The sequence below is a fragment of the Chiloscyllium plagiosum genome, unplaced genomic scaffold (assembly GCF_037043375.1).
Source record: "Chiloscyllium plagiosum isolate Xiang-an unplaced genomic scaffold, Cpla_swu_hap1 HiC_scaffold_7, whole genome shotgun sequence".
In the NCBI taxonomy this organism is placed as follows: Eukaryota; Metazoa; Chordata; class Chondrichthyes; order Orectolobiformes; family Hemiscylliidae; genus Chiloscyllium; species Chiloscyllium plagiosum.
In genome coordinates this window covers 38,832,654-38,845,565 of record NW_028270145.1, presented here as the reverse complement: position 1 = coordinate 38,845,565, position 12,912 = coordinate 38,832,654, and the positions used below count along the sequence as shown (strand labels likewise).

General features: G+C 40.8%; 1 protein-coding gene across 6 annotated transcripts in view; it reads right to left on the bottom strand.

Moving 5' to 3' along the window:
• pcnt (pericentrin) overlaps window positions 1-12,912 on the bottom strand; it is a 310,179-nt gene that overhangs the window by 175,794 nt on the left and 121,473 nt on the right. For all 6 annotated transcript variants that reach the window (XM_043693410.2, XM_043693412.2, XM_043693413.2 and 3 more), the window contains 4 exons: window positions 8,081-8,307; window positions 4,666-5,162; window positions 2,193-2,688; window positions 1,062-1,292 (listed from right to left, as the gene is read on the bottom strand). In XM_043693410.2, the coding sequence (XP_043549345.2) occupies window positions 1,062-1,292; window positions 2,193-2,688; window positions 4,666-5,162; window positions 8,081-8,307 (1,451 nt within the window). The remainder of the gene's footprint in view (window positions 1-1,061; window positions 1,293-2,192; window positions 2,689-4,665; window positions 5,163-8,080; window positions 8,308-12,912) is intronic.

The following is a 12,912-nucleotide window of genomic DNA, read 5'->3' as shown; positions in this document are numbered from 1 at the left end:
GTATGCTGATGCCATTTGAATGTCAGCACTGTAATGGTACTGGCTAGGGGTGTAACATTCCCTTCGTACTTTTTCTCCCTTTCACTTCTGTACTACTTTAAATTTATTTCTTCTAAATCTTACTGGTTGTAAAGAAAAGTTACTTCAAAATTTGATTCTAGGCTTGAGATAAATCATCATTTGAACAGTCAGTTCATTAAATAAATCAAATTTGTCCAGTTTATTTTATAATCTCTCCGATTTAGCAAACATTTCCGCAGCCTATCTAAGACTGCCTACCTGAATTCAAAAATATCCATCACCCACTCAGTGTTGTGTTGGACCTTTCAATGTTCACAAAATTAAGCCATTTTGTTTGTTTCCAATAAAACCAATTTTAAATGCACTTCTCCTCAACAAACTAAGATAAACAGAACTGCTTGCCATTTACTGTATTTTAACAATACCATCATTTATAATTGGCTCTCATTTGAGTTTGCCAGATAGTAACTATGGTATATGGACACAAGGACTCCAGCGTGAGGGCAGTATCCAGTTCCTGTACAAAAGGATTTCCATCAGCACCAGTATGCACTCAAAAAGCTTCAAATGGTGCAAATAAAAGCATAACTTTCAGGAAATACTTGTGGTTTTACATTATAGGCTACATTTATAGTATTACCAAAGTAGGTAGTGGAAAACTCCTGGTGGTAAAGAGACCACTGCTGACAATGAATGTTGCTAGCATACAATTTAATTGTATGCAGATATTGTGCATTAACTGGGGAATCACTACAGTTCATGTGAAAATAGGTACGGGCTAAAATGGTGGTTGCTGCATACTCTTAAAATGTGCTATTTTGTAGCTAAATAAAGTGCCTCAAATTGTATCCAGTTCTAACCATCATCAACTAACAGGTATTCTTCAGTTACAAATAGCTGATTTAATTTTTTTCCCAGTCACACTATATTGCTGAAGCAGGAATATCAAGAATTATATTGCCCTTTTCACACTGATGGATCCTTTGATCAGAAACAGTGGTTAGAAGTTCAGTTCCTGTAGAACCTGAAACAGCACAAACCTGTTCTTTTTGATTTTGCATCTGAATCTTTGCCAGCTCTTCACTAAGCTCTTGCGCATACTCCTTTTTCTGTCTTTCAGCCTCTGTTGACTGCAGCATTTGAAGTTCCTTGAGCGCCTGCTGATGCTGATCTTCAAGGCGAAGCACCTCATCTCGAATCACATCAAGGCGCCTCTGATGTTCCTGTTCCAGTAAAGCCTTCTGGTTGTTTAGAGCTGCCTCCAAATCTTCCTGCAAATAACACCAACAAGTAGGCAAAAGTCAAAAGTTGATTCAGTTTCTTCTTTATAAAAGAAAAATCCCTTCCATCTTATTTCTTAAATTTACAGATTTTGAGAGCTTAGGAAAGAAAAATAGTAAAAGTTGCAGTACAGAATTATATGAGCAGTTTCAACTTAAAATTGTGAAAAAAATAATTGCTCATTTGTCAGGATCTGGAGTGCTGCCAGTAAAAGTTGATTGCACGTAACTCCAAAAGAAGTGGGCAGGAACAGAGCATGAAGGCTATGTGGAGCTATGGACAAAAAAACTAATTTTAAAAACAAGATGTTTTCTCAGCTCTCTAAATCTCCCCGGTCTCACATCAATCAGGTACAGGCTGACCTACATCAGTCCTCTTGAGCAACTTGCTCCAACTTGGATAGACCATGATACAAAACAGTACAAGATGCTGGCAGAACTGCCAAATGTTCTGCTTTTAAACAAATGTAAGTTGTTATCAGGATATAGGGCTATGTTTGAATGAAAACCAGCACAGGCGTGCCAGGCTGAATAGTTTCCTTTAGCATTATAGATTTCCAGGAGTTCATGACAACTGGGGACAAAAATTTCTAATTGGAAAATTTGAGATAGAAATGCAGATTTAGTGTCTGCTTTCAAAGAAAAATGGGATCAAACTGAAATAACGTAGGCCTCCACACATCTGGCATTTTTTAACATGCTCCCTTATCCATTATTTCTAGGAATACATTCAACAGAGGAAAATTATGCATTGCTTACCAAGTTAAAATTTTCTCCATTCTCAGTGAATATTTATTACAAGTTAACAACTGGGATACAGAACAATTGAGTAACATGCCTTTCTGTCTTGTCTAGAACGAACATAACACAACTACAACTAAATTTGACTACCTTGTGGATCTCCTCAAGCTCTGTTGCCATGTCTTTAATTTTTTCCAAATGAACAGTAGCTAGCTCCTTTCGGATTGTCTCCTGCACATCACTCAGTTCAGCCTCATGTTCAATCTTAAGCTGATTTACTTCCCCAGCTAGTTTCTCTGCAATCTCTCTCTTCGTTGTCTCTAAATTCTCCTCCGAGTTTTTCAGTGCCTCCTGCAATCTGTGAATCTCTGCCCGGTATTTACATGTTGCATCTTCCAGATCTGCTGAGTGCTTCAATTTTAAGGCATTCAAAGCAGCTAACTTTTCTTTCTCCAGAGTCTCTATTTCAGCTTGATGTTTGGTGTGCAATTCCATTTTTAAATCCGCTACTTGACTCTGATGGTGTTCCATCAGATGTTTGCTTTGGCTTTCCAGCTCCTCCACATGCCTTCTCTTCAGCTCCTGGAGAAGGGTCTCCTGTTCAGACATAAAATTGTCCATCATCTGTTTGTGATCCTCCATGAACCTAAAACGTTCATTTGGAAATAGAAAAAAAAATTAAAGCATAGAATAGTTTTGGAGCTGCTGCTTGTGACATTTTATAAATGACCTAGATAAGGGCATAGAAGGATGGGTTAGTAAATTTGGAGATGACACTAAGGTCAGTGGAGTTGTGGATAGTTGTGGATGTTGTAATTACAGAGGGACATAGATAAGCTGCAGGGCTGGGCTGAGAGGTGGCTAATGGACTTGCATGTGGAAAAAGTGATTCATTTTGGAAGGAGCAAATAGAGAGTACTGGGCTAATAGTTAGATTCTTGGCAGTGTAGATGAAGAGAGATCTCGGTGTCCATGTACATAGATCCCTGAAAGTTGCCACCCAGGTCGACAGGGTTGTTAAGAAGGCATACGGTGCGTTAGTTTTTATCGGTAGAGGGAATGAGTTTCGGAGCCACAAGGTCATGCTACAGCTGTACGAAACTCTGGTGCGGCCATGCTTGGAGTATTGCGTACAGTTCTGGTCACCGCATTATAGGAAGGATGTGGGAGCTTTGGAGAGGGTTCAAAGGAGATTTACTAGGATGTTGCCTCCTATGGAGGGGAGGTTTTATGAGGAAAGGTGGAGGGACTTGAGGCTGTTTTCGTTAGCGAGAAGAAGGTTGAGAGGTGACTTAATTGAGACATATCAGATAATCAGAGGGTTAGATAGGGTGGACAAATATGGAAAAGCTGCCAATTGTGGAAAAGCGAATCAGGCAAAGGAAGAGAAGATCTGTGCACAATGAAAAGAAATTCCATAATGTCTCAAGAACAACTAACAGAATAATGTTTCGAAATTTTAACAATGCTCTTAATTATCAGAGAAGCCATGGAGACACTTCAGTTCTCTAGTATAAATGTCTTCTACCCTTATTTACATATAAGAGGAAGAAATTGGTTAGGATGGAGACAGCACCAATGTTTACATGGTATCCTCAACAGGTGGTTTGAGGAAACATATGATTTGTTTTTGTTGCATATTTCATGATTCACATTATTCACTAAACTGACTCTGCATCCTGAATCCAACTCAGATAAGTATTCTGTACAATTTGTTGTGGATCATTTGATATATTCATGTTATTTTCTCAGATGACCAAAGGTAAATTAGGAATAGTGCAGCAAAACATAAGTGTGGGAGAAAATCCACTTCCCTGTCCACCCACAGCATGGCTGCAAAGAACATAAGGAACCGTGACGGCCGAAGCCACAATAGAAACCACCCAGAGTGTTTCAGCCTTGTCCAAACAGGCTAACCAGGACACAATGCAGCAAACAGGAGATGACTGAGGAATACACTTCCCGAGACAGCCTGACGAAGACTTCCAAGCACTCAGTAAGCACTATTGCTCCCAAACCATAAAGGCAGCCTCATTCCTCACACATACTGGAACTCTACAAAGGATGCTCAGACTGAAAGGCACCAAAAGGTACCTTGCTTGCAGACTAACCACAATGGAAACCCAGGATGAGAAACATTAGCACCTACTCTCACAGAGGATCAGAATCTCCTAACTCAATCATAGACTAATTGCTGCAAGCGGATGGCTGATTGGCCTCCCATTGATTATGTTTTACTCTTGATTGTACTGTAATTCACACCACATTCCTGTACTCCCATAAAACTGCTCAAGGAAGAGAACCCTTCATCTACCTGTACAGAATGTCAGTTCTGTGTCAGCCAAGTCAAGTTCTCTTCTAGTGATATTGCTTGTAATAAACAGCTGGTCAATTTCACCCGATCTGCACTTGTGTGTTCTCTGTTCAATTGGGTAGTTTCTCTGACAGTAAGGAATCTTGAGTTCACAAAGAATTGGATTAAAGTATCCGTAAAAACAAAAGCTCTTTCTCGCTCCTGTATAGACAGCAATTCTTCTGCTTGCATTACTTGTACCGGATCCCAGAAGATTGTTCCAATACATGCTACTATTTCATTCCCAAACCATGTCTATGTGTTACTCACCTGTTCTGTACTTCTAGGTGTTTCATAGTTGATTGTGCCTGCACATTGACTTGGAATTTCTCAAACTGCTCTGCCATCAGAGACTTGGTCGTGGCAAGCTCAGCGTCAAACTGTGCTTGGATTTTCTGGCGTATTGCTACAATTTCTGGTAACTGTTCATTTGTAAGACTATCCTGAAGCTGCTGCAAATGTTTTCTCTCTTTCTTTAGTTGCATCTCAAGTTTAGAAATTGTGGTGCACTGTTCTTCTTGAATCTGATTCATTTCTACATTTCTCTGGTTAAATCCCTGTTCCATTGCTCGCTTTTCCTCTTCAAATTCATTGAGGAGCTCTTTGCGTAAAGCTGACACGTTCTGTTCGGTGTTGGCTTGTAGCTCTTCTCTTAAAATTTTCAATGCATGTTCTTTCTCCTTTGCACATTCCTGCATTTTAGCCTCAAATTCTTCCCTACTGGCCTCAAGTTTATGGTTAGCTTCTTCCAGCAACTGGGCTTTGTCCTGCAAATAATCACAACAGGAAAATACCAAATTAATTCTCTATTTGCGAGGTTGGTCATTGAAACAAATATACACAGCCTTGACAAACAGCTGTAAAACCATTAAGGTGAACTAGAAAGTAGGCATTACACAGGAGATTCAGCTCATCATGTCCATGCAGGGACTCTAAAACAGAAATTCAGCCATTCTTATTACCTGCTCTCAGTTGCCTTGAAAATTCTCTCTTCAGATGCTTATCCAAGTTCCTTTTGAAAGTCACTATTAAATTCACCTCCTTGAAACTCTCAGGCAGCACATTAGGGTTTCAGCTACTTGCAGTCTTTAGGCCCCTTGCACCAATGAGCACAGTTTCTCTCCTTCTACCACACACAGCCTCCCTATCAAATCCCCCCTCAACCTTCTGAAGACAACAATCCAAACTTCTTCAATCAACGTACTTAATTGAAATATCCTGTTCCCAAACAATCCTTGCAGACATTTTCTTCAGTGCTTTCATTTGGGATAAGCTGTCAAAAATATTCATCAGAAGTTGTGATTACAATAGCTACCTCAGCTGAACTGTGTCATACCTTGTACTGACTAAAGATTCAATTCAATTCTCCCAGTTTCATGGCCACGTTTGCTCGGATGACAATTGAATCTTCCAAATTAGCACCTCTCACCCTCCTTTTTCCTTAGTTAAATGCAACATATTTCCCACACTACTGCTTTCATACATTCACAGCCACCAAGGCTACAATAGAGCTCCCAGTACTCTCACCTATCATCAACCAGCATCTGCATGCAGCATAGAATCCTTTGCCACTTCCACTACATCCATTGCAATGCCGTCACCAAACATATCTCTCCCTAACCACACCTATACCACCCACCATCATTCCCTCTGTAACACCCTGGTCCACTCCTCTAATACACCGAATATCCTGATGCCACTTCATAGTACCTTTCTATGCAAGCCAAGATGATGTAACATCTATCCAAGAGACCAAATACCCCTTATGAGTGAAGCAGCAATTTAAATGTACTTCCATTTTAGCACACTATTACAAAGACACTTGATATTTAACATTGCTTGGAGCACTTGGGTTTTTGAGGACAGAGAAATATGGATTTATTTCAAGTGTGGTGGAATTACCTGGAGTAATTTCTTTAAAAGAGGTCATTAGAAATTCACGGTAGACATGGGAGTTTATTCTTCAAACAAGGCCTCCTGGTATTTGCATGATTAGTAATAATAGCTGGCTTAGCTGGGGATAACTACTGAGAATGTTTCCAACTCTAACTTGGGAGAATCTTTTTAAAAAATGGACATGTGCTCAGAACAAGTTGAGTTCAAGGAAAGTTTACTCAGACTACTCTACCCAACTGATACTTCCAAAAAGAAAGCCATCTTGGTGAGTTCATGATGAACCTCTTTTTGTCCTTTTAAAATAACATTTAAAGAAACATCTCAAGATTCTATATCCTGAGGAATCTCTATCACTTAAACACCCATGCCCGAATGTCAGACTCGGGGACCTCTTACACTTAATATTTTTGCCTTCAAGAAGAACCCATAATAATTATATATTACTGACTGTGAATGTTAACCAATCATTGTATCTTCATTGAATAAGTACTGATTTAATAGAAAATGAATAATCGTGCTTTCATTAATAAATTGGTTCATTGATTTTGTTCTTTAAAATACTGATACGGTATTTAAATTGGCCACCTCGGAAAATGGGAATAGTATTTTCTTTTACGTTATGACCTGTGAAGTAGCGGGACGAGTGTGACAGCACACTCCACCAGCCTTGATCATAACAATGATCAATGCTCACAATATGATTTCCTTTACATTGGGAGACCAAAAATAGTTTGACAACTCTACAGAACACCTCAGATTGTCTGCAAATGTGACTCCAAGTCTCAAGTGGTTGCTCTCACGCTGACATCTCTATTCTTAGTGTACTCCTGTGAAGTTCAATGCTAGCTCAAGAAAGAGCCCCATATCATTTGATAAAGAACTTCACAGTGTTCTGAGCTCAATGATGAATTCAACAATTTCAGACCAAAATATCTGTGTTCCCCCTAATTCTCCCTCTTTTTATTTGTAGATTCTTGTTTTAATCTCATGTGGCTCTCTCATTTTTGCTTTGAATGCTGATTATTCCACTGGCAAGCTCTTTGGCAAGTCTATCAAATCATTTAAATGTCTTCTGCTCATGCCCTCACACAGATTATCTTTTTGGGGTTTTTAAACTTCCCCTTCCTTTGTTTCACCCAGCTATTAGATTTCTCAATTCTGATGAAAGAACATAATTTGAAAAGTTAACTCTGTCTTTCCTTCTTTGCTGCGAGATCTGCTCAGTATTTTCTACTTTTATTTCTCAAGATTCCTTTGCTATCCGAGAACGCTCAATAATTCACCTATTAAAATCCTCACGTACCCTCTTTCAAATTGTACCCTTTAGTTCTCTTGCTTCTTCTTCACTATTTTCACAGCAATGCAGAAATTACTTTTTATATAGTGGTCTTATCAATCCTAGAAATAAGCTAACTCTTCACAAGCAAATTTCAGATCAATCCCAACAATTTCTCAAATGGATTTCATACTTTCACTTACACTTAATAAATTACATTTATGTTTCAAGTGTGTTGGTTGGATTTCACTGCTGTCTTCTGAGACAAAAAAAAAATTCTGGGGTGATGTGATTCAAGCTGACCAAATTCGGAGATGTTTTATTTGAACTCAGATCTCAGAGATGGAAGGATAAGATGCAAACGTTTTCAAGGTTATTTTCCTTGATGCATAACAAATGTCTGCATAACAAATGTATGTGTAATTTCAACTTCAGGAAGATGATTTCGGCTAAGAAATTACAGCTATACGTAAAATAAACAGAAAAAAACAAAGAATAGAAACCAAAACTGACCTGGTCAATTTGCTTGATCTGTTCGGTAAGCTCCGTTGTTACAATAGCATGATCTCTCTTCAGATGTTCAATCTCTTCCTGCAGACAAACAACTTTCTCTCTTTCAAAGCCCACTGCAGCTAATTTGTCCATCTCCATTTCCTCCAACTTTCGGACATACTCTTTCACTTCCATTTCTACCTCCTGGGCAGTCTGTTGTGCACACTGGAGTCGTAACTTAGTAATCTCTACAAAATAAATTACATGCATTTAAATAGTTGCTCCTGAAGAGAAAGAAACATAACATAATTCCTGCTTTCTCTTAAAATATTGGAACAAATAATCACTCCATTTGACTCGCTTACAAAAGGGTTGCGCACTTCCTCAAGAAATTGGACGACATCAATAGGCACATAATTGCAAATTTTGTGACTAATACATTTTCAACTCCTTTGTAGTAGCAATGACAAACATGCAGGTTTTAAAAATCCACTGTACAAGACCTATATGCACAACCAATGAAAATACTCTCCATCGAAAGGAGGTCTAAGTACTTGTAGCAGGTGCAACTAAACTTCCAAGTGAGATTGTGAACATTAATGCTGCTTGAAGATGAATCCTGACGGGTAGCAGTGTAAAAAGCAATAATCCTCAGTTTGGCAGATTAAAATGAAGTTGAAAGCAAAAGGGTACAAACAAGTGGCACGGTGGCAGTGGTTAGCACTGCTGCCTCACAGCGCCAGAGACCCGGGTTCAATTCCCGCCTCAGGCGACTGACTGTGTGGAGTTTGCACGTTCTCCCCGTGTCTGCGTGGGTTTCCTCCGGGTGCTCCGGTTTCCTCCCACAGTCCAAAGATGTGCAGGTCAGGTAAAATGGCCATGCTAAATTGCCCGTAGTGTTAGGTAAGGGGTAAAGGCAGGGGTATGGGTGGGTTGCGCTTCGGCGGGGCGGTGTGGACTTGTTGGGCCGAAGGGCCTGTTTCCACACTGTAAGTAATCTAATCTAAAAAAAAAGTTCAAAGTCCCTATTTTGTGACAGAAGCAATTAGGAGAGAGAAAGATCAAACTAAACAAATGAAGATAGAAGACAGTCAATAGGATACTAACAGCAGGGAATTAAGTGCCATAATTCTAGCCCCCAAGGAGCAGTGGCACACTGGTTAGCACTGTTGCCTTACAGTGTCAGGGACCCACGTTCAATTCCAGCCTCAGGTGGTTGTCTGTGGAGTTTGCATCTCCTCCCAGAGTGCAAAGATGTGCAGGTTAGACAGATTTGCCATGCTAGGTTGTCCATAGCATCCAGAAATGTCTAGGTGAGGTGCATTAGCCATGGAAATTGCAGGTTTTAAAAACATTATTCATTTTGTGGAATGTGGGCATCGCTGGCTGGCCAGCATTTATTGCTGGCACCGAGTTGCCCTTCAGAAGGTGGTGATGAGCTGCCTTCGTGAACTTCTTGGCTGACCCACAATGCCTTTAGGCAGGGAATCCCAGGATTTTGACCCAGTGACAGTGAAGGAATGGCAATATATTTCCAAGTCAGGATGGTGAGCGACTTGGATGGGAACTTGAAGGTAGTGATGCTCCCATATATCTGTTGCCCTTGTCCTTCTAGATGGAATTGGGTTCGGAAGGTGCTATCTGAGGATCCTTGGTGAATTTCTGCAGTGCATCTTGCAGATAGTATGTACTGCTGCCATTGAGTGTCAGTGGTGGAGGGACAAATGTTTGCGGATGTGCTACCAATCAAGTGGTACCAATCCTGTCAATCTTCTTGGGTGCTGCTGGAGTTGTACTCATCCAGGCAAGGGGGAATATATTCCATCACACCCTTGATTTGTGCCTTGCAGACAGTGGACAGGCTTTGAGGAGTCAGGAGGAGACTTATTCGCCACAATATTCCCAGCTTGTAACCTGCTCTTGCAGCCACTGCGTTTATGTGATGAGCCCAGTTGAGTTTCGGGTCAATGATTACCCCCCAGGATGTGACAGTGGAGGATTCAGTGATAGTAACACCATTGAATGCCAGCAGGCAGTGATTAGATTGCCTCTTATTTTGGTAGCCAGAAACTGGCATTTGTTTGGTGCGAATGTTACTTGCCAATTGTCGGCTCAACCCTGGATATTGGCCATACTTGTTCCATTTGAACATGGACTGCTTCAGTATCTGAGTCGTCGCAAATGGTGCTGAGCGTTGTGCAATCATCAGCGAACATCTCCACTTCTGACCTTATGGAGGGAAGGTTACTGATGAAGCAACTGAAGACATTTGGGCGGAGGACACTACTCTGAGGAACTGCTGCAGAGCTGTCCTGCAGCAGAGATGATTGACCTCCAACATCCACAACCATCTTCCGATGTGTCAGGTACAGCTCCAACCACCGGAGGGTTTACCCACTGATATCCATTGATTCCAGTTTTGCTAAGGCTCCTTGATGACATACTCTGTCAAATGCAGCCATGGTGTCAAGGACTGTCACTCTCACCTCAGCTGTGTAATTCAACTCTTTAAGTCCATGTTTAGACCAAGGCTGGAATGAGGTCCGGAGCTGACTGGCCCTGACAGAATTCAAACTGGGTGTCACTGAACAGGTGCTGCTTGATAGCTTAATTGGTGACATCGTCCATCACTTTACTGATGATCGAGAGGAGGCTGATGGGGTAGTAATTGGCAAGGTTGGATTTGTCCTGCTTTTTATGTTCAGGACATATGAGGGCAATTTTCAGATCAATGCTAGTGTTGTAACTGTATTGGGTGAGATGCTCTTTAAAGGATCGGTGCAGACTCAATGGGCCAAATGGTCTGCTCCCACACTATAGGGTTCTATGATTCTAAGGAGGAAATCAGTGCTCAAGTGTTCAAATCTTATTATGGCAGCCATGTTCAAATTGACAGTAGTCCAAGTCAGACTTTTGATAGCAGAACCTATGCTACAGACTCAAGCACATTCTACATAACTGACTTTACAACATGCAAAAATACAATACCAAAAATAACCCACAGAACTGCAGAAGTTGAAAATCACAAACATAACAAAAATCATTGGAAAAGCTTAGCCAGTCTGGTAGCATCTGCTGAGAGAAAGTAGAGTTAATGTTTTGTGTCTGGAGGCCTTTCTTCATAATTGACTGTAGCAAGGAAATGGTTGGGCATATATGTTGAAAATGGGGTGGGTGAGGAGGGCGAATTAGGTGGAGATGGAGCTGAGAGAGAGAGAACAACAATAGGCAGACAAAGGAATGGGTAAATAAAATAACAACTTTCTCCCAAGAAAACAATATTATACTGCGATTGTACAAAGGATGCAGTCATCATTAAGTATGTAGAAGTTTCACTTGCCCACCAATTGCCATGCTCGCTGACAATTGTACAAAAGGTTGACTGGAAAATTACGAACTGGTATCTTTAGCCTGTCCCACAAATGTCCTGTAAACTTTTCTTTTTAACCAAGCTTCTGGTCATCTACCCAGAAATCTGCTTATGTAACTCGTGCAAAATTTTGTTTTGTCATGTTTCTGTGAAGCACTTTATGTTTTGTTATGTCAAATGCACCGAATAAATAAAAGTAGTTGTCGTTATTAATAGCAGATACTCCTAGTTCACTTGGAGCTCTGTAATCACTTGGGAACAGCAAAAAGAATTTACGTCGAAGAGAATAACGTCTGCAAAGTCGTCTCCAAATCATTTAGACAATAAGACATAGATCAGGAGACCAACCAGCCTGACTTACATTCACCACCCGACGCCTGGAGGGAGAATGCCTTATCTTCTGCCTCAGGACCCTTCAACCCCAGGGCATCAATATGGACTTCACCAGTTTCCCTCATTTCCCATCCCCTACCTTACCGCAGTTCCAAACTTCCAGCTCAGCACCGCCCTTATGACCTGTCCCACCTGTCAATCTTCCTTCCCACCTATCCGCTCCATCCACCTCTCCGACCTATCACCTTTACCCCCTTCCTCCATTCACCTATTGCACTCTCAGCTACCTTCTCCCCAGCCCCACCCCCCTTCCATTTCCCTCTCCACCCCCAAGGCTCCCAGCCTCATTCCTGATGAAGGGCTCTGGCCCGAAACGTCGATTTTCCTGTTCCTCGGATGCTGCCGGACCTGCTGCGCTTTTCCAGCAACACAATCTCAACACTTTTACAGACAACCCACTTCATGTACTAGGTGCTCTTCCACCCAGCTGAACAAGAAGTCTAGCTGCTTGCCAGTAAATCAGCAAACACTTCACAGATTAGCAATTTTGTCCATGGGTCTGCTAATATAGCAAAGAATGCTCTTAAGTGGGAGCCCTGCTGCTCCTTCACATTTCCACATGAAATTTGCTCATAACACAAAATAATTTCTTCATTACTATACTTCATGAATTTTGATTAAATCATTCCAAAGTTACACTTGCTGGTCTTACACAGACCTAGCTCTTGAAAGCTATCTGGGTAACAAAGAAATGAATCTCACAAACCTCCTCTGCACCTTTTTCAAGAGCTCATGGTTCTCTACAATGCACGAACACAAAGACGACAGTAATTCCCAAATTTTAAAAATCATGAGAATTTGTGCACTAAGTGCACTCCAATAATAAATCTGACCAACACCACTTAGGACTGGTATTTTCAGTCATAAAGCATCTGCTAATGGTAATTTATAGTTAATGGAGGTTCAGAAAGGAAACCTACTTAAACAACGGCATCTCCTTCCCACAGATGGAGAGATGTGTCCAGAGACTTCTTTTGTTAAAATCAAAGTTAAATCAAATTTGACTCTAATTCACTGCATTCTCTTCTTTTCTGTTCATCTTCATGGTCTTTCCTTATATTTCAGAGACTAAGGAGATAAATCATTCGAC